Source organism: Microcaecilia unicolor, chromosome 3, assembly GCF_901765095.1.
Source record: "Microcaecilia unicolor chromosome 3, aMicUni1.1, whole genome shotgun sequence".
NCBI classification, from domain to species: Eukaryota; Metazoa; Chordata; class Amphibia; order Gymnophiona; family Siphonopidae; genus Microcaecilia; species Microcaecilia unicolor.
This window is the reverse complement of record NC_044033.1, coordinates 138,796,902-138,820,018: the sequence shown is the minus strand read 5'-3', so window position 1 is coordinate 138,820,018 and position 23,117 is coordinate 138,796,902. Positions and strand designations below refer to the sequence as shown.

Sequence of the window (23,117 nt, the reverse complement as noted above, 5' to 3'; positions counted from 1 at the left end):
CTCCTCTCCCCTCCCCCCCTCCAGCTGATTCCCTTTTCCCTCATTAACCGGGTTCTGGGGTTGTTCTTTCTCCGCCCCTTTTTTCCACCACCACTTTTTCCACCAGGGTAGAGCTTCAGCTTTCTCCCTTTTTGGTTGGCCCCCTTTTGGAGCCTCTGGGAGGTGCACCCTATTTCTCCCCCTTACCAGGTGCTCTCCTGGGGCTTTCTGGGACTTGTAGTGTTCTACTCTTATGTCCCTTTTGGGCAGGATCGGAACCCCCACCGTGTCATCTTTCCCTTTTTGGTAGCTGGGGTTCTTCCCCACCCCCTTTCTTTCTCCAGACTCCTTACCATACTCCTTACAATATATATATATGGTATGTGTACCCCAATATATGATATATGTACTCACGGTTTGCGTGTGCAGGCTTGAATTTATGTATGTGAAAACAAAGGATATACTCAAGCTAAATTTCATACAGCTTCATTTATATTAGAAATCACATTCTGGGGAGGCCATTTGGATCAGATGATAAGTACAGTCCACTTCCATATAGCAATACCGAGTTTAATACCTAGCTAAGAACTTCTACTTCCTAGTTTAGCAGTGCTGGGGATGTTACAGGGAATAAATGTTACCTATATTTTAACGGAAAAACAAAAAGGAGGTGAAAACCCTCATGAAACCGTGAGATATGAAACAAAAAAGTGAGGAGAATGAATGAGGATACCAAGAAAATTGTTTATTCGCATAAAAAAATGACCCGACACGGCCATGTTTCGGCCCAAAGGCCTACCTCAGGGGTCTTTATAACCTCAGGTAGTCTGATGTAAAATGTGCACTCTGAGAAACATAGTGTAGCAGAACCCTCTTGGGTCTCCTCTCCTCTGAAAATTTTTTTAAATATTAACCAGGAATTAGCCTGTTATACTCCTCTTGTAAGAGCCGTTTGCAAACGGCTCTTATGAGAGGAGTATAACAGGCTAATTCCTGGTTAATATTTAAAAAAATTTTCAGAGGAGAGGAGACCCAAGAGGGTTCTGCTACACTATTTTTCTCAGAGTGCATGTTTCACATCAGACTACCTATATTTTAACTGCACCTATGTGCAATAAGTTTTGTTTTCTTTTTTGTTGTTGTTTTTTTTTTTTTTTTTGAAATTTCATATATTTGAATACAAAGTCCACATCGATGGGATAAAGAACACCATGAAAACATCATAAAGGAAATAAGGAAACCAAAATATCCACAAACCTGGCACCAATATCTGGGTCGTTTATACTAATCGATGTAGACACAGAAGAAACAAATCTCCGCAATAATGTACAGTATCTAGCAGAACAGCAAAGATGACTCAAAACTCAGTGGACGATGTTCCAGATGAAAAAAATTCTTTATTAAATGATGAACAACACCCAATCTTAACTCAAGTCTCTATCAAGCAATGTGATTAAAGCAGTAAAATCATTTAAATAACAGTATACAATATAACTTAGTATGCTACTTCTAATGTCAACATAATACACATGAAAACATCCTAATAGACAGCATAGAGGGTAAGCGGAGGTGGCAAATATAGACAGATAAAATAGAGCTAGGGAGGTCAACCTTTATGCACAGGGGACCTCAAGAATGTACTACCCCTAGTGGGTTGCAACCTTATGTAATGTTGGAACCAGAAATGCACACAGAGCTCCACAGACCTTCTGTGAAAAATAAGTAAAAATATAACTAAAAGCAATGGACACAAACTACTAAAGTGGCTGTTCTGAAAATATTTGCAAAATACAATATTTAAAATCGCAAAAACTCTAGTTAATGATTTTTTCTGTATATACTTTTCATGGTCTTGTGGGCCGCATAAAATTCAACGGTAGGCTGTATTTGGCCCATGGTTCCACAGGTTGCCTACTCCTAAGATAGAGGAACAAGAGATAAGTGTGACTAACTTAAGGAAAACAATTGCACAAGTCATAAAAGGTGCATGTGAAGTCCTGCGGCAAGAAGTGCAGCTGATGGTAGTACTTTTATATGTGACTGTCTAGTTCATTTCTTCTTCCATCAGTCTTGGGAGAAAAGCAAGGCTTTCACCAGTTTACTGAACTAGGCATAGTCTTGCGTTAGACTAAGGCTTTCTGGGAAAATTTTGGAGTATGACTTCTACTCTGGAGAAGGCTTGTTTGCAGGTGTCACATTGTGTGATTACATTTGGAGAGAGAATTGTTAGGGATGCTCACGAATGCCTTAAAGGGGCTGATGCTTAGAATCAAGAGCTGCCCCCTTCCCTTTGACCTCCACTGAATGATATTTTCTCCACTCCAAACCCCTGAAGGATTTCTCCTGCCCCAAAGATCCTCCCCACTGTGAAGACCCCACCAATTACATTCCCCTTGCCCTAACCCCCCCCCCCCCAAAGGACATCTATCTGCCCAAAGACAACCCCATGACACTCCTTCTACCCTGAAGATCCCTCATCATCCAAAGCTCCCCTACAACCTTGCTGTACATTGTCTTGGGTGAATTTCTTCAAAAAAGCTGTAATACATCCTAATAAATAAATAATGGCAAATGGAATCCACTCAGAGGAAAGGAAGGTAAGCAGTGGAGTTCCCCAGGGGTCTGTGCTGATGCTTTGTGGGAGATATTGCTGAAGGGTTGGAAGGAAAGGTTTGCCTTTTTGCTGATGACACGAAAATAGCCAATAGGGTGTATACCCTGGAGGGAGTAGAAATGATGAGAAGGGATCTACGAACATTAGAAGAATGGTCGAGGGTCTAGCAGTTAACATTTAATGGCAAGAAGTGTATAGTGATGTACTTGGGGTGCAGAAACCCTAAAGAGAGATACCAGATAGGAGGGGAGAGATTAGTAAGCTCGACTCAGGAGAGAAACCTTGGGGTATTGGTGTCCGAGGATCTGAAGGTGAACAAACAATGTGACAAGGTGACGGCTGTGGCCAGAAGGATGCTAGGCTGCATAGAGAGGGATATAACCAGCAGAAGAAAGGAGGTGTTGATGTCCTTCTACAAGTCGTTGGTGAGGCCCCACTTTGAGTATTGTGTTCCGTTTTGGAGGCCATGTTTTGCTAAAGATGTAAAAAGACTGGAAGCAGTGGAAAGAAAAGCTACAAAAATGGTATGAGATTTGCATTGCAAACCGTACGAGGAGAGACTTGCCGACCTGAACATGTATACCTTGGAGGAAAGGAGAAACAGGAGTGACATGATACAGATGTTCAAATATTTGAAAGGTATTAATCCGCAAAGAAACCTTTTCCGGAGACGGGAAGGCAGTAGAACCAGAGGACATGAATTGAGGTTGAAGGGGGGTAGACTCAGGAGTAATGTCAGGAAGTATTTTTTCATGGAGAAAGTGGTGGATACATGGAATGCCTGGTGGAGATGAAAACGGTAATGGAATTCAAACATGTGTGGGATAAACACAAAGGAATCTGGTTTAGAAGGAATGGATCCACGGAATCTTAGCAGTTCTGGTCACCACATCTCAAAACATATAGCAAAACTAGAAAAGGTTTCAGAGAAGTGTGACAAAAATGATAAAGGAGTTGAAATGGATTCCTTACAAAGAAAGGCCAAACAGAAATTGCAGAGGCAGTGTAACATCTTTTTGGTTGGAGGGGGGACCAAACAGTCTTTCTAGTTGTTGATGCTGTGTTGGGCAAAATATTGGTGAAGGCATGCCACCTGTAGCCCACTCTATTCAGCTGCCTATGAGAGTAGGGCTCTTCAGTTAAGAGAACAGATGTCTGAGGAGGGAGATGAGAGAGGAACAGGTAAACAAGGAAAGGTTATTTATGCTTATTTTTTCAGATTGCACCAGTACTAGGGAACACTACGCGAAGCTAAACAGTAACAAATCTAAAAGAAATTGGAGAAAGTGATTTTCATTCAGTGAGCAATCAAACTGTGAAATTTGTTGACAAAGGATGTGGTAAAGATAGCTGTCATATCTGTGTTTAAAAGAAGTTTGGACAAATTCCTGGTGGAAACTTCCTTAAACAATTTCTAGTCAAATGGATCTTAGAAAAGCTACCACTGATTCCTGGGAGAGAACTGAAAGAAATGGGATCTGCCTGATACTTCCCATTGATTTGATTTGTTTACTGTTGGAGGCAGGATGCTAGGCTTGTTGAATTTTTGACCTGATCTATCATGATGTATCTTCTGTTTTTATGTTGTAGTGCCAGTCTGTTAATTTAGCAGTAATGACAATGTAGACTAATATACACGTGTGTTAAGATCGTGTTTAATACTCATTAAAACTGCTTTGACTCCTACATAAGCTGCTTAAATTCCTCCCTTCAACCTAATCCTGATCCTAGGACTGTCCATTTTGAAGTACTCATTTTAGCACCCAGTAAAACTAGACAGGTAACTTCAGCTGATCTAGCGCCTCTCTCTGTCATTAGATAGCTAAAATGCTTAACAAAATCTACCCCCTTTTTCCTTGAGCTGTTTATATGCCTTCTGTTCAGATTGTAGTAAACCTAGTTGCCAGTGTTCTTTTGATTTCACCATAGCATTTATTTGTCTGTCCAAACTTTTATTCTGCTAATTCTGCTCAGAGCAGATATCCAAGGATCATAATCCTAACTTATACTACAGTACAGTTGCCTGTAGAATGTACAAAATATTAATGAAGCAAACAAAATATTCTTACAAATAATTTGAAACAATTGATAACTGAACAATAATGTTCACTATATTATTAAGCAATGGAGATATTTTATGAGCAATACATTACTATGAGTTAGTTTTTCTTTTGCATCTATTAAAGATTTTCCATTGAACTAATATATTTTCTGTAAGTGGTTAAATGCATTCCACAGGGTCAAATGCATTCCACAGTGTCATCTATGGAGAAAATAAATGTTTTCAATGTTATACAGTACAGAATTCATGCCTGCCATAAATTAAAGTGCTAATGCCTGATTATTTTAGAAAATGCTGCCATGCCCATGCTGCCATTCATATATAGGTGTCAAATCTCTGCATAGCAATGTATTCTTTTTCTGAGATTAATAAAGAAAAGATAACCTGGAAACTAATCTACCAGTCATACACCATGTATGATTTATCAGTCATTAAATATTGAACTGCAAACTCATGCAGACAACCTGGCCGATATTCATCATTATTTAACTGGCCAGAAATGGCCATTGACCAGTTAAATAGCATTTCAGTGCCTAACCACTAATATTCAGTGCAAAATAACTGGTTATTTCCACTGAATATTGCTAGTTAGCACCAAAAAATAACTGGCTATATTCAGAACTGACCATCTAAGTTTAGTTGCTCAATCGGACCACCTAAATAGCAAGCCTATCTTTGGCTGCTATAAACTTAACCAGCCAGCGCTGAATATTGAAATAGCTGCTTAAGTTTGAGCTGGCCAAAAAAAAATGGATATTCAATGCTGGTCACCGGCAATGGCCTGGAATTCAATATCCGGGGCCAGGGGGCACTTTGGTGGGCTGCCTCCAACAGGTTGAATATTGGCCTCATTGTCTTTATTTTTGTTAGAGATGAAGAGAGAGAAGAAACTGAAGAAAGAGAGAGATGTTGGCAAGGCTTGGCAATATGTACTGATTTTGTTCTTCTATTTGGCCCTTATGCAGGAGAGAAAGTGATGCAGGATGATGAATTTACCTGTGATCTCTTCCGTTTCCTCCAGTTGCTTTGTGAAGGGCATAACTCAGGTTTGTGGGCAAGCTGATAGTCATCTGAACGAAGGCAGTTAAAGCAATGGATTAACTGTAAACTTTTAGCTGTTATAAGCTGCTTATACATTGCAAAAGGATGTATGGATTCTGGAATTGAAAAGGAAAGGATAGCAAAGATGCACAGGACCTAAATTAATTAGAAATCACCAATTTCATACCTGTTGCAATGAAATCCCCGAGTTTTCCTAGTGTCCAGTTGATCTATTCAGGAGAAAAATGTGAGCCTCCACTGGAAATGATTCTGTGTAGGCCAGTGTTTCCTAAACTGTAGAACAGCTCTTGGCAACTCATTCCATAAGGATGGAGTCAGCCAACAAAAAGCTCTCTTTTTAAACCATTCCCACCTGGACAGCCTGAAAGAGGGTAACACCAAATGATTATCCTGTAATGACCTTAAAACCTGACTAGGTATATACGGTATCACCGTGGAATTAAGTAAGGTGGATGTCAGCTGTAATAAGCACAATGAGTTAGTTTCAGTATCTTAATCTTAAAATTCTCTGGATAATTGGCAACCAATGAAAGTGTTTAAACACAGATGTAATATGGTTATACTTCTTAATATTACCTAACAGCCTAACAGTGGTATTCTACAAAGTTTGCAGCCGCTTTAAACTTCATTGTGTAAGCCCTGCATGAACCAAATTACCATAATCTAATTGTGAAACAACAAATGCATGGTTAAATACATGTAAAGTAGATTCATCAAAACAATGTTGCAGTTCCTGCAGGTGGTATAGGACATAAAAGCCCTTATGGATAAGACTAGAAACTTGCTCTTCAAATGTCAAGTGAGCATCAATTATAACCCAAAAGTATTTAAAACTACTAACAGCAATTGTTAACTTGCCTAATTATGCCACTGCATATAAGCAGTTCTGTAAGTTGGACAATGAAGCTTTTCACAGTTCATGAAATTTGAAACACCACATACTAGATTTTCCATCCACTAGGCTGGTACGTTTTGGAGAATGAGACCCCCTTCTTACAGCACTAATTCCTTCTCATAGACCAGAGGCCAGACAGCAGGAAGACTTTCTCTTTGCAGAGCTGTCCTTCTCCATGACTCCCAACAGCCAAAATCATATGGCACTTTAGTGAGACCAAACAATGTGGAACTATCTCCTCATTCACTAGTCTTCACCTTTTAGTCTTGATGACTCTTTTAGTCCTAATGTGTAAGCTTTCCTCCCCGAGGGGCCTTTACTAAGCTCTGTAAGCGTGTATGTGTGCCCAACGCGTGCCAAAATAGAGTTAACATGTGGCTACTCTTGTGGTAATTTTATTTTTGGCGCACGGCCGATATGTGCGGACGAAAAATAATTTTTATTTTCTGCCGCGCATTTTGGATGCATGCCAAGTGGCATATGGCATGAGTAGGTCATTACCGCCCAGTTACCATGTGAGACTTTACCGCTAGGTCAATGGCTGGTGGTAAGGTCTCAGACCCAAAATGGACACGCAGCAATTTTCATTTTGCCGCATGTCCATTTTCGGCAAAAATTTTAAAAAGGCCTTTTTTACAGGTGTGCTGAGAAATGATTCTGCGTGCACCCAAAACTTGCGTTTACACTACCACAGGCCATTTTTTAGCGCACCTTAGTAAAAGGACCTCTGAGTCTCCAACATACTCCTGTGACTAAAGAACATTTTGTGAAGTTGCTTCTTAAAGACACATCCTATTTAGGGAGTGTTAGAGGGCACTTTACTCCTATTGTATCTGACTTCATATCTCACTGTCAGTGGGGACAATTTTATGAAGCCCTTAGATCTGTCCAAAAGGTTAGTGTCATTGCAACTTTCCATATTAACTCTTAAATATAAATATCCTAATATATTCATTTATAAATTTGCACAAATTTAGTATGCAAGCAGGCCATTTTATTAGACCAATAAATACTCATCAAGGTGACAAAAGATTTCAGTTATTGATATTCTCAAGCTCTGTAGAGCTTTCTTCAGTCAGTGGCACCATTTTACAGCTGGAGCAAAGATGGGCAGGAATGAGTAGGCTTCACTCCTGTCTTGATGACTTACTGAACATCAGGGATGGTCAGGTAGGCAGACCAAAGAGTATATAAGAGTAAGATAATTGACACTGTTAAAGTAGCACAGAGACAGGGGCAGATTGACAGTAGTTTGAGTCCCCTGGAGATAAGGGTCATGGGCCCCTAACTACTTATCAAAAGTGATTACAATAAATGAAAGCTAGGGGAGAATGGGCCCCCTACTGTTTTGGGCTTTTCGGCACTGCCCTGTTGTCCCATAGCAAATTTTCTACCATAGCTGGTTTCAGAACCAGGATATGATTTGACAGAAAAATAGCATATGATAAAACATCCCCAGATGAGATGCGCAAGACCAGCATTTATTAGCAGTTCGAGAGTCCAGTTGATGCAGTCATACAGGTGACCACAGAGCCCTTTGAGCCAACAAATTTAGGAGGCCTTTTACAAAACCGCGCTAGCGTTTTTAACTCATAAGAATATAATGGGCATCTCACTTCTTACTGCCAGCTGATTTTTACCGTGAGCTAAAAATGCTAACGTGGCTTTGTAAAAGATCCTCTTAGGGACTGTGTTAAGGAAGCAGAAGCAGCACAATGAACTTTGTGGGTCCATAAAGGTTGCCATTGGGCCTGAGACAAATGCATACCAACTTTAGACTCCCAGATTTGTTGAAGAGAAGAAGTTAGTATGCTAGAGAATTATTGAAGTTGCTTATAAATATAAGAAGCTGAAATCTGGTGTGCATACATTTCCTCACAGAGACCTAAAATACATACAGGTTGGTATACAAAGAGGGGCATAATTGAACGAAAACGCCTATCTCCATGGGCGTTTATCTCCGAGAACGGGTCCGTGAAGGGGCGGACCGAACCGTATTTTGGGAAAAAATAGACGCCCATGTTTTATTCAACAATGTGTGAGCTGGGCGTTTTTGTTTTTCAGCGATAATGGAAAATGAAAGCGCCCAGCTCAAAAACGAATAAATCCAAGACATTTATTCGTGGGAGGGGCCAGGATTCGTAGTGCACTGGTCCCCCTCACATGCCAGGACATCAACCGGGCACCCTAGGGGGCACTTTTACAAAACCAAAAAAACAGGTAAAAGAGCTCCCAGGTGCATAGCACCCTTCCCTTGTGTGTTGAGCCCCCAAAATCCCCCTCAAAACCCACTGCCCACAAGTCTACACCATTACTATAGCCCTAAGGGGTGAAGGGGGGCACCTACATGTGGGTACAGTGGGTTTGGGAGGGTTGGACGACTAATAAGCATTAAGCAGCATAATTGTAACAGGTAGGGGGGATGGGCCTGGGTCCACCTGCCTGAAGTCCACTGCACCCCCTAACAACTCCTCCAGTGACCTGCATACTGCTGCCAGGGAGCTGGGTATGACATTTGAGGGTGAAAATAAAAAGTTGTGAAACATCATTTTTTTGTGGTGGGAGGGGGTTAGTGACCACTGGGGGAGTCAGGGGAGGTCATCCCCGATTCCCTCAGTGGTCATCTGGTCATTTAGGGCACTTTTTGGGGCCTTATTCGTGAAAAAACAGGGTCCAGGAAAGTGTCCTAAATTCTAGCTAAAACGCATACTTTTTTTCCCATTATCGGTGAAATGCGCCCATCTTTGTTCGGCAGATAACCACGCCCCAGTTCCGCCTTCGCCACACCTCTGACACGCCCCCATCAACTTTGTCCGCATCCGCGACGGAGTGCAGTTGAAAACGTCCAAAAATCGGCTTTCGATTATACCGCTTTATTCGTTTTTGTGAGATAACGTCCATCTCCCGATTTAGGTCGGAACTTGGGCGTTTTTCTCGTTCGATTATAAGCAGGAAAGCGATTTACTGGCAAGTTAAATTGCCTGTTTGGGGCTAACTGGTTATTTTCAGTGACAGTTAACCAGTTAGTACTGCTGAAAATGTCTGATTTAATGCCCTATGTGAAAAACTGGCGCTTTTGGGGTGTTCCAGGGGGCAAAGTCAGCACTTGGCCGGTTAAGTGCCAATATTCAGCACTTAACCGGCCAAGGTAACTGCATAAATAGGACCACATAAAAGTCAGTCCTATCTTTGTGCAATACCCTGTAGCCAGTTAAGTACTGAATTTTGCACTTAACTGGCTATGCATTTAGCCAGCTCTACGAACTCAGAAATTCAATGCCAGAGCCCGGATATGGCTCAGCATTGAATTTCTGGGCATAATACTGGCAGTGATCAGGAAAACACCGCGCAATGCCAGCTGAATATCGGGCCCCAAGCTCATGAGCAAGCAATAGAACATTATTCTTCCATGCGTTCAATATACAGTGGGGGAAATAAGTATTTGATCCCTTGCTGATTTTGTAAGTTTGCCCACTGACAAAGACATGAGCAGCCCATAATTGAAGGGTAGGTTATTGGTAACAGTGAGAGATAGCACATCACAAATTAAATCTGGAAAATCACAGTGTGGAAAGTATATGAATTTATTTGCATTCTGCAGAGGGAAATAAGTATTTGATCCCCCACCAACCAGTAGAGATCTGGCCCCTACAGACCAGGTAGATGCTCCAAATCAACTCGTTACCTGCATGACAGACAGCTGTCGGCAATGGTCACCTGTATGAAAGACACCTGTCCACAGACTCAGTGAATCAGTCAGACTCTAACCTCTACAAAATGGCCAAGAGCAAGGAGCTGTCTAAGGATGTCAGGGACAAGATCATACACCTGCACAAGGCTGGAATGGGCTACAAAACCATCAGTAAGACGCTGGGCGAGAAGGAGACAACTGTTGGTGCCATAGTAAGAAAATGGAAGAAGTACAAAATGACTGTCAGTCGACAAAGATCTGGGGCTCCACGCAAAATCTCACCTCGTGGGGTATCCTTGATCATGAGGAAGGTTAGAAATCAGCCTACAACTACAAGGGGGGAACTTGTCAATGATCTCAAGGCAGCTGGGACCACTGTCACCACGAAAACCATTGGTAACACATTACGACATAACGGATTGCAATCCTGCAGTGCCCGCAAGGTCCCCCTGCTCCGGAAGGCACATGTGACGGCCGTCTGAAGTTTGCCAGTGAACACCTGGATGATGCCGAGAGTGATTGGGAGAAGGTGCTGTGGTCAGATGAGACAAAAATTGAGCTCTTTGGCATGAACTCAACTCGCCGTGTTTGGAGGAAGAGAAATGCTGCCTATGACCCAAAGAACACCGTCCCCACTGTCAAGCATGGAGGTGGAAATGTTATGTTTTGGGGGTGTTTCTCTGCTAAGGGCACAGGACTACTTCACCGCATCAATGGGAGAATGGATGGGGCCATGTACCGGACAATTCTGAGTGACAACCTCCTTCCCTCCGCCAGGGCCTTAAAAATGGGTCGTGGCTGGGTCTTCCAGCATGACAATGACCCAAAACATACAGCCAAGGCAACAAAGGAGTGGCTCAGGAAGAAGCACATTAGGGTCATGGAGTGGCCTAGCCAGTCACCAGACCTTAATCCCATTGAAACTTATGGAGGGAGCTGAAGCTGCGAGTTGCCAAGCGACAGCCCAGAACTCTAATGATTTAGAGATGATCTGCAAAGAGGAGTGGACCAAAATTCCTCCTGACATGTGTGCAAACCTCATCATCAACTACAGAAGACGTCTGACCGCTGTGCTGCCAACAAGGGTTTTGCCACCAAGTATTAGGTCTTGTTTGCCAGAGGGATTAAATACTTATTTCCCTCTGCAGAATGCAAATAAATTCATATACTTTCCACAATGTGATTTTCCGGATTTAATTTGTGATGTGCTATCTCTCACTGTTACCAATAACCTACCCTTCAATTATGGGCTGCTCATGTCTTTGTCAGTGGGCAAACTTACAAAATCAGCAAGGGATCAAATACTTATTTCCCCCACTGTATGTGACAGCTGAAGCCACTTAAAAACATTGAGAGAGAGAGAGAGAGACCGTACTTCCTCCTAAGTTCTGAAAATGTCAAAAGATGCTAATTTAAAAGCAAATGGTTCACAGTCCAAATACCTTTATGCACGCACATTTTCTGTCGTAGTGTTTTGTCTACTGCCCCCCCCCCCCCCCCCCAGGACCGCTGCTATTGCCTCCCGGACTGCCATGTAGCCAGACTACAAAAATTGGGAGGTAGAGGGGTGGGGGGCACATTTTGTTCTACCTCCCTGCCCCCCGCCGCTCCACATACCTTGGCTGGTGGGGGTCCCCAAGCCCTGCCAGCAGAAGCTTTCCTCCAGCACTGTTCTCTGCCGTATTGCCTGCCCTGTGGCTGCTTTTCCCCTCACGTCATGCATGTGCAATGTGAGGAGAAAATCAGCTGCAGGGCAGGCAATGAGGCAGAGAAGAGCACTGGAAGAAGGCTTTTGCTGGCGGGGCTTTGGGACCTCTACCAGCCAAACCAGAGGCCCCAAAGCCCTGTGTCTGCTCCTCCCCAGCCTCTAATGGGGGCCCGGCACTCGAGTTTTCTCTCTCCTGCTCCTGTCAGAATGCGATTACACGCATCCCATCAGGAGAAGGAGAGAGACAGACCCCAGCACCGGGCCCCCCTTGGAAGTGGGGCCAGGGGAATCTTGCTTCCCCTGCCCACCCTCCTGTCGACAGCCCTGGAGGGGCAAGCCAAGATAAAAAGACAGGTGTGACGTTGATGGCATGAAGGAGCAGGAAGCTCTTGGAATATGATGCAGTCTTCATCATGGAGTGTGAAGACTTATGCTATCAAGATTTGTTAGTTATGTATTCTTACTTGCTTTAAAAATATTTGTATAATTATTCTTCCACATAGACAGTGTAGAGTATATTGTGTAGATCAGTAATGAAACAAAGAAGAACCAATCTCCGCAGATAATGTCAACACAACGAGAGCAGACATGACTCAGGTGATGAGATTGAGGAGACTGGAGTCCCAAGAACCATGACATAACTTTATTGCATATCTAAAATGTGACAGTTTCATTGACTCAACATGGCTGTGTTTCATTAAGATATGCCTGTGTCAGGGATTCAAGACTTAATCGCAAGCAACAGTGATGGAACCATTTACATTTTACATACTTCAATATAGTGATGTCACAATTCTTGAGGACTCCAATCTCATGATTCTCATCTCCTAGGCCTTCTCCACTCTTGTTGTGTAGATCAGTAAATTAGGCTCCTATTTTAATGCATTTTGATTTATGTATTTAAAGCTGCAGAGCCTGAAAAATGTACAAGGGTGTGAAGGCTCATATAAAACACTAAGGGCCCTGTTTACTAAGCCACGCTATAGGGTGTTAGCTTTTTTAGCACGAGTTAAAAACTAGTGCGCGTTCTAACACTAGAGACACCCATAGGAATATGTGGGTGTCTCTAGCATTTAGCGCGTGCTAATTTTAGTGCATGCTTAAAACATTGGCATGCCTTAGTAAAGAGGGTTCTAAGGCAGATATTCAATGGAAATGATGCTGGTCAACACATAACACCATTATCCATACATTAAAAATATATATATATATATACAGACATTATTAGTATATTTAAATCACTATTGGGCCTTTTTTTACTAAGCTGTGCTAAAAAGTGGCCTGCACTTTTTTAGTGCATAGGTTTCCTACTTGCTGAGGCCACTTTCAGCGCAGCAGTAAAATGGCCACAATTTCTATTTTCTCCTTAATGATCATGCATTAATTTCCCAATTAGCACATGGCCATGAGCATGTGAGCCCTTACTGGCACCTATTTAGGCTCCTGCACTAATTGGGTAGCATGCAGCAATTTCCCAGGCTACCCAGTTAGCGCAGAGCATGCTTACTCTCCGCCTCCAAACACACCCCTGTGCTAAAAAATATTTTACATTTTTTAGTGCGGGATTGGCATGCACCAATCCCAGAACTACCACAGGATGCCTGAACGCATCCTGCGCTAATACCTTTTTAGCATGCAGTAAGCACATGTTAGTGCTTATTGCCATTACGTAAAAACATCCCTAAATGACCAGATAATGTTCATTTATTTGTGGGCCATGTAAAGGGACAGTCTGTGTACACTATCAGATAGTGGCAATATTCATCCACTGTTTGTATAAGTTATCCTACTACTACTACTACTACTATTTATCATTTCTATAGCGCTACAAGGCATACGCAGCGCTGTACACCATACACAAGAAGACAGTCCCTGCTCAAAGAGCTTACAATCTAGATTTAGTTTAAGCCACTCAGTAGCAAGGCTACACTAAACAGATAATGCCAACACTGTGACTGCACTATACATATGTTCCATACCACAATCTATATGGCTAGTGGCACTGAATATATATACTAAGAGGTCCTTTTACTAAAGTGCGCTGAAAATGGCCTGTTCTGTTGTAGGCGCATGTATTGGACATGTGCAGGTCCATTTCTCAGCGTGCCTGCAAAAAAGGCCTAATTTGGGGGGGCAAAAATGGATGTGCGGCAAAATAAAAATTGACACATGTCTATTTGGGCCTGACACCTTACCGCCACCCATTGACTTAGTGGTAAGGTCTCATTTGTTAACTGGGTGGTAATCGTCAGGACACTTACTTTGCCGATTACCTACCGGTTAGCGCGCCGTGTTGTAGAAAATAAGAATTTTTTTCTACCGCGCGTATTGGACGCGCATAAAAAATGGACTTATTACCAGGGGCATGCGGTAGCCAGGCAGGAGTTCCAAATTGATGTGCGTAGGCACCTACGCACCTTAGTAAAGGGCCCCTTAGTTACTAAGTTATGCACCTGTGTTGACATTTAACTTAGGGGGTCCTTTTACTAAGACACGCTAAAAAATGTCTGGTGTTTTGAATAGTGCATGGGTTTCCCCGCATGCTCTGGCTACTTTTAGCATGGCAGTAAAATGGCCTTTTTTTAAATTTTGAAATGGCCACACATTAATTTTCCCATTAACACATGATCATTACCACTGGGAGCCCTTACCACCACCTATTTAGGAAGCGGTAAGGGCTCCCACACTCCTCACGCAAAAATTGAGTAGTGAGTGGTAATGTGTCCATGCTAAACGATTAGCACAGACACGCCTGCAATCCACCCCATAAATAAAAAATAATTTTGGCATGGGATTAGTGCTCACTAAACCCAAAACTACTGAGGGACACCCTGTTAGGCCTATCATGCCTTATTTAAAGGGCCCCTAAGTATGGTGACAATGTCAATTTAAAATCCATTTGTAACCAATAATAAATTTAAAGACTTTTAATTTGGAAGTGGCTTACATTTCTTATTTATAATGACAACTAATATTATAAATGCTTAGCTTTGAAGCAGAATTCCTTTTAATCTTTTTTTTTAATTTAGATTTTCAGAATTATCTTCGAACTCAAACTGGTAACAACACAACTGTCAATATTATTATCTCTACTGTGGATTATCTGCTGCGTGTTCAGGTACTGTGTTTTGTTATCTGAATATACTAACAACAACAACAACAAAAAAAAAAAAACCCAGAAAGAACTGTATTTATACCAGGTTCCTCATAAATATTATTTTGTAAACCGCTGTTGGGAAGTGTGGTATATCAAATCAAATAAACCATAAAATAAATTCACCATAAAAACATATTTTATATGAACTGTGTTAGTAATAGGACAGTTGATTATTCGGTACTTGTAGATTTATTTATTAACAAATACTTGATATAGCACTGGTTGCATAAAAATGCAGCCAAGCAGTTTACAAAATTGAAAGTCTAGGAAGGACAAGGTAGAGAGGGTGGGGTGAGAAAATAAAATAATGAAAGAGAAAAGGAATGTATATCGAATGTCCAGAGAAAGGTTCATGCATTTCTCAATGATTATATTTAATTGAAAAGTTAGATATATAACTGTTTTTTAAAGGAGACATAGGAAGGTTCAGTTTGTATTTCCATGGGAAGAGTGTTCCAAAGTTTTGGAGCAGCACTAGCAAAAACGATTTCCTGGGTTGTCTTCAAGGGTAAGCGTGATGGCAGTGAGGCCTGTAAAAGTGAGAACTGAGAGGATCGAAAAGGAAATAGGTGAATATGGTATGAGTAAATTAGATGTTATCTGGGACACAAGGCTTCAGTCCCTTATATGCTAGTGTTAGTAATTAAAATGAATGTTCTGATACCAGTAGCCAATATTATTTAATCAACAAAGGTGTTACGTGATCAAACTTGTGAGTCTTATAAAGTAGTATCACTGCAGTAGACTGAATGAGTTGCAAGCATTTTAAGGAATAAAGTGGAAGACAAGAAAAAAGAGAATTGTAGTAGCAGGTGACACAAAACTATTCAAGGTTATTAAAACATGTGCAGACTGTGAAATATTGCAGGAAGACTGGTTATCCAAATGGCAGATGAAATTTAATGTGGGGAAATGCAAGGTAATGCACATTGGAAAGAATAATTCGAATCATAGTTACCTGATTCTAGGGTCCACCTTGGGGTTCAGCACTCAAGAAAAAAATGTAGGTGTCGTCGTAGATTATTGAGCTGAAATCTTCTGCTCAATGTCTAGTGGCGGTCAAAAAAGCAAAATGGATGCTAGAAATTATTAGGAAAGGGATGGTGAATAAGACCAAAAATACTATAATGCCTCTGTATCGCTCCATGGTGCGACCGCACCTTAGGTATTGCATTCAGTTCTGGTTGCTGTATCTTAAACTAGATATAGCAGAATCAGAAAAGGTTCAAAGAGCGACCAAAATGATTAAGGGATGGAACTCCTCTCGTATGAGAAAAGGCTAAAGAGGTTAGGGATCTTCAGCATGGCAAAGAAACGGATGAGGGGGGATATGATACAAAATCCAGAGTGATGTAGAATGAAAAGAAGTAAATTGATTTTTTTATTCATTCCAAAAGTACAAAGCCTAGAGGGCACTCAAGGAATTTACATGGAAATACTTTTAAAACAAATAGGAGGTCTCTCTCTTTCTCTCTCTCCTGCTCCTGACAGGACCCAGGTGATTGCGTCCCGACAGAAGCAGGAGAGAGAAAACTCTGACGCCGGGCCCCCCTTGGAGGCTGGGGAGGACCCGTAAGATCGTACACTGCAGGTCTTTCTCCAGCACTGCTCTTCATTCTGTCCTGCCCATTGCTTGCCAAGCGTCTCCTTTTCCTCTCAGGCCACGCATGCTTGGTTTTGAAACCAACATGCGCTGAGAGGAAAAGCAGCCGCAGGGGTAGGCAGTGTGCAGAGTGAAAAGCAGTGCTGGAGGAATGTGCAAAATGACTTCTTAGTTAAAGAGTTTACATGATTAGAAAATGTTAATAAGCTATCAATCTCCACACCCAAAATCCTAGAACAAAAATCAAATGAAAATGTATTTATTCCAATAGAAAATGCAGAGGAAACTTGATGGCATCAAACAAGCCTAGCCAAAGAAATGTAAATTTTTTTTCTTGGATTTAATTTAAATCTATAACTTGTCATTCATAACTTCAAACATGCCATCTACTACCTTAATAAATGAAAGAACCATACTGCAGCTTAGAAGAAGAGTAAAGTCTAAGGGCCCGATTTACTAAGGTGCTCTATCATTTTTAGCATGTGCTAAAAATTAGCATGCGCTAACATTAGAGACACCTATATTTTCCTATGGGTATCTCTAGAGTTAGCACGTTCTAATTTTTAGCACGCGCTAAAAATGCTGGCACGCCTATAGTACAGCTTAGTAAACTGGGCCCTAAATTTAGTTTCTGAAATAAGAAGACAAAATACATTGAAGGTTTAGGACTTTTCCAGTACCATAAATGTATTATTACTTTAGAACATAGTAAATGATACTACTACTACTACTTGACATTTCTAGAGCGCTACTAGAGTTACGCAGCGCTGTACAGTTTAACAAAAAGGACAGTCCCTGCTCAAAGGAGCTTACAATCTGACTCTTAAAAGACCAAAATGGCCACTGCTGTCTGTTTAGGTGAAATGTTTTCACTTGGGTAGATGCTCATATGTAATCCCCTAAGAAATCTAACACCAAGCTCCTCTTTTAACTCTTTTCCAACAAATGCCTTCATAACTGACTTAAGAATATGCTAAATCTGCCACTAAGGTAGCCTCCACTACTTCCTCTAAAGGTGTTTGTTTCTCATCATGAAAAATTTTCTGAGGGCACCTCTGCCACAAACTGGTATAAATCCAGACCCATCACAATCATTCATTTTCCATCATTGCTTTATGGAAAAAAAGAAGGCTAAGACAACTTTTAGAAAATATAAGTTACCAAAGGACTTCTTTTCCCATTTGGCTGTATCAAATCATAATGCATCAATCATTTCTGAATATTGATCCTTCCCGTAGCAGTGGATAAATAAATATACTGAAATGAGATAATGATGATGCTGAATAAGATTTCATAAACTGATTTACAGCAACTTTAGTACATAGGTGAACTTTTAAAGTGATGTAGTTTTTGTTATTTTCTAGATATTTTCTTCAACAGCAGATTGTAGAACAGTTGGGAATGACTTCAGTAGTGCATACCTTAGTTTGTACAAGGTTTTGATACTCACTTTTTTAACCTCCGTGTTCCAGGAATCAATCAGTGATTTCTATTGGTTTTATTCTGGGAAGGATGTTATTGATGAACAAGGACAGCGGAATTTCTCCAAAGCGATCAAAGTGGCAAAGCAGGTCTTCAATACTCTCACGGAGTACATTCAGGTAAACTGTTAGAAAACTCATGGAGTGGAGGAATAGTTTAATGGTTAGTGCAGCAGCCTGAGAACCCTGGGGAACTGGGTTCAATTCCCACTGCAGCTCCTTGTGACTCTGGGCAAGTCACTTAACCTTCCATTGCCCCAGGTAAAAAGTAAATACATGTTTATAAATATGTAAACCACTTCAATTGTAACCACAGAAAAGCAGTATATCAGATCCCATCCCCTCACTTGCTGAAGATTAATGAGATGCTTGGAGGTATATAGAGAAGCGTGTAGGACCCCTGATAGGAGCATATTCTTTAATGGCAAAATAGGCACCTACAGTACTTTCCTTTACAGAATACTAACATAAGTGGTTGTATACACGTGTATGCTGGTTATATACATGTGTGTATAACATAAGCAGTTATATACGTGTGTATATAACCTTATGAATATGCACGTGTTATGTATATACATGTGTTATGTATAACAAGCTTATGTTATATAGACGTGTATATAGCGGTTATATACACATGTCTATAACATAAGCGGGTATATACACGTGTATGCTGGTGTAAATACTTGCACCTAAATGCCGAAGATACAAGCATTATTGTCATAAGTGTCAGTCCCACACAGATTCTACCTATGTGTATACCTACCTGTCAAATACATACTGGACTAGATTCAGTAAATGGCGCTCAAATTTGGGCACCAAAAAAATCTACGCTGAGCACTGTTCTATAAATGGTGCTCCGAGTTGGCCTCCATTTAGAGCCAAATTCTGAGTGAAACTTTGGGCACGAGAATTTACACCAGCTGAAACTTGGTGTAAATCTTGGCATGTAAGTTAGGTGTAGATTCCCCAAATTCTATAATAGTGTGTGCATCTTTAGTTAATACCTCTGACCCACTCCTGACCAAGCCCCATTTTCAGCTGCATGATAAAAGATTTGTAGGCTCATCTTTATGGAACAGCGCTTAGCAAGATAAGTACATAAGTATTGCCATACTGGGACAGACCAAAGGTCCATCAAACACAGCATCCTGTTTCCAACAGTGGCCAATCCAGGTTACAAATACCTGGCAAGATCCAAAGAAAAGTACAAAACATTTTATGCTGCTTATCCCAGAAATAGTGGATTTTCCCCAAGTCCAATTGAGTAACGGTCTATGGACTTTTCCTTAAGGAAGCCGTCCAAACCTTTTTTAAAATCTGCTAAGCTAACCGCCTTTACCACATTTTCTGGCAACAAATTCCAGAGTTAAATTACACGTTGAGTGAAGAAAAAGTTTATATGATTCGTTTTAAATTTACTACTTTATAGCTTCATCACATGTCCCCTAGTCCTAGTATTTTTGGAAAGCGTAAACAGGCGCTTCACGTCTACCCATTCCAATCCACTCATTATTTTATAGACCTCTATCATATCTTCCCTCAGCCGTCTTTTCTCCAAGCTGAAGAGCCCTAGCCGCTTCAGCTTTTCCTCATAGGGAAGTCGTCCCATCCCCTTTATCATTTTTGTTGCCCTTCTCTGCACCTTTTCTAATTCCACTATATCTTTTTTGAGATGTGGCGACCAGAATTGAACACAATATTCGAGGTGCGGTAGCACCATGGAGCGAATCAAAGGCATTATAACATCCTCATTTTTGTTTTCCATTCCTTTCCTAATAATACCTAACATTCTATTTGCTTTCTTAGCCACCACAGCACACTGAGCAGAGGGTTTCAACGTATCATCAATGACGACACCTAGATCCCTTTCTTGGTCAGTGACTCCTAACGTGGAACCTTGCATGACATACCTGTAGCTATAATTTGGGTTCCTCTTTCCCACATGCATCATTTTGCACTTGCTCACATTAAACGTCATCTGCCATTTAGACACCCAGTCTCCCAGTCTCGTAAGGTCCTCTTCTCATTTTTCACAATCCTCCTGCAATTTAACCACTTTGAATAACTTTGTATCATCAGCAAATTTAATTACCTCATTTGTTACTCCCATCTCTAGGTCATTTATAAATATGTTAAAATGCAGCGGTCCCAGCACAGAGCCCTGGGGGAACCCCACTAACTACCCTTCTCCTTTGAGAATACTGACCATTTAACCCTACTCTCTGTTTTCTATCTTTGAGCCAGTTTTTAATCCACAAATGGACACTATCTCCTATTCCATGACTCTCCAATTTCCTCTGGAGTCTTTCATGAGGTACTTTGTCAAACGCCTTCTGAAAATCCAGATACACAATATCAGCTGGCTCACCTTTATACACATGTTTGTTCACCCCTTCAAAGAAATGTAATAGATTGGTTGATGACATCAAACAGGCCTGGATGCCTATGTAGCTCTATATGTATAATCTACTTCTAGGAGGCCCATTCCTCCTTCGGCTCTAAGAATATACCATCTTAGCATACACTGGTTCTTATAAACTACACTATGAGAGTGGAGGAGTTTTCTTATTTGAACATCCAATTTTTCAAGATATTTAGGACGCCAGTCCACAATTCTAAACTATACAAGAGTACAGGAATCACAAGTTGGTTGATGGCCTGTGACTTATTCTTCAATGTTAAAGCACTTTTCAGTATCAGTTTATCTTTCCTGTAATAGTCTTTCCTGGTCTTTTTTCTCAGTACTTTATGCTGAACTGTTGCTCCTTGCTCTACACCTAGATATTTATATACCCCTTCCTGTTCAAGTTCCTTGATGGCACGCAATCATTGGTCAGAGATATATTTTTAGTTTTACTCAATTTTCCTCTTAGAAATGTCATCTTAGCACATTTATCCAGACCAAAAGTCATCCTGATGTCATCTAAAATAGTTTTTACTAAATGGAGTTGTTCAGCCAAATGTTGATCGCTAGAACTGTAGAGTTTCAAGTTATACACAAACAGCAGGTGTGATGTTACCTCTGGGTCTTTGCCAGTTCTTTGGATTAAGGCTAAATCCATAACCCAAAGAGTTAAGAAGTGTACTCCAAGGGTTAAGTGCTATACAAAACCAGAGTAGTGACAAGTAATGTCCCTGTAATATTCATCACTGGATCCTGGTATTAGGAATGACATACTGTCCATTTTCAGACTGGTGACGGAATGTGATATGCTACATTGTCATAATGAAGTTAATATACTCGATCGATATAGAGTTTATTTTGTACATTTCAAGGCAATTTATTGTCCAGGATGGGGGGCACTGTCAAAGGCTTGCTTATAATCAATCCATGCCACAGTGAGGTTTCTACTTTCCTTAAAAGTAGCCATAATGGCTTTATTTAGTAAGAGATAGACTTCCGTTCCATATGCATCTCTCATATTGTCCTTCTGCTCTGTTATCACAATGCTGTTAGAGTCTTTATGATCATAGATTCTATCATCATACGTGATTCGTCTGTAATTTTGGCGAAAGTTATGTGTCTCCCTAAGTGTTTTTCCTGTTATTAACCAATGTAGTTTAAAATCTGGCTGCCTGATAATTGATTTTTGCAGTTTGTCATGTCTTGGTGAAGGGGTGTTAACTGTTTGAGCCAACTGTCTAGCAGAGTGTGTATGGGGAGATAGGAAGCTGCTCCTCCCACGTGGAGGGGCATAATTGAACAAAAATATCTATCTCCATGGGCGTTTATCTCCGAGAACGGGTCTGTGAAGGGGCGGACCAAACCGTATTTTCGAAAAAAATAGGCGTCCATGTTTTATTCGACAATTTGTGAGCTGGACGTTTTTGTTTTTCAGTGATAATGGAAAATGAAAGCGCCCAGCTCAAAAACGAATAAATCCAAGGCATTTGTTCGTGGGAGGGGCCGGGAGTCGTAGTGCACTGGTCCCCCTCACATGCCAGGACACTAACCGGGCACCCTAGGGGGCACTTTTACAAAAACAAAAAAAAGGTAAAAGAGCTCCCAGGTGCATAGCACCCTTCCCTTGTGTGTTGAGCCCCGCAAATCCCCCTCAAAACCCACTGCCCACAAGTCTACACCATTACTATAGCCCTAAGGGATGAAGGGGGGCACCTACATGTGGGTACAGTGGGTTTGGGGGGGTTGGACGACTAAGCATTAAGCAGCACAATTGTAACAGGTAGGGGGGGATGGGCCTGGGTCCACCTGCCTGAAGTCCACTGCACCCCCTAACAACTGCTCCAGGGACCTGCATACTGCTGCCAGGGAGGTGGGTATGACATTTGAGGGTGAAAATAAAAAGTTGTGAAACATCATTTTTTGTGGTGGGAGGGGGTTAGTGACCACTGGGGGAGTCAGGGGAGGTCATCCCCGATTCCCTCTGGTGGTAATCTGGTCAATTTAGGGCACTTTTTGGGGCCTTATTCGTGAAAAAACAGGGTCCAGGAAAAGTGCCCTAAATTCTAGCTACAAATGCATACTTTTTTTCCATTATCGGCGAAAGGCACCCATCTCTCCTCGGCCGATAACCACGTCCCAGTTCCACCTTCGCCACGCCTCCGACACGCCCCCATCAACTTTGTACGCTTCCGCGATGAAGTGCAGTTGAAAACGTCCAAAATCGGCTTTCCATTATACTGATTTATTCGTTTTTGTGAGATAAACATCTATCTCCCGATTTGGGTCGAAATCTAGGCGTTTTTCTCTTTCAATTATAAGGTGGATAGGCTGCCAGCTTTAAATGGGGTCTCTGTCATGGTACTAATGTCAGGGGCCAAACTGCCAAAAAAGGACACATGTTGCTCTATCTGGATGTAATACTAACTGGAGCCACTACTTCATCATATTCAAGCTAAGTTTT

General features: G+C 41.3%; 1 protein-coding gene across 1 annotated transcript in view; it reads left to right on the top strand.

The window, feature by feature from the left end:
* Positions 1-23,117, top strand: part of RYR2 (ryanodine receptor 2) — a 908,577-nt gene that overhangs the window by 743,553 nt on the left and 141,907 nt on the right. Inside the window, 3 exon segments of the mRNA XM_030194683.1 lie at positions 5,621-5,701; positions 15,041-15,129; positions 18,244-18,372. Of these exon segments, the coding sequence (XP_030050543.1) occupies positions 5,621-5,701; positions 15,041-15,129; positions 18,244-18,372 (299 nt within the window).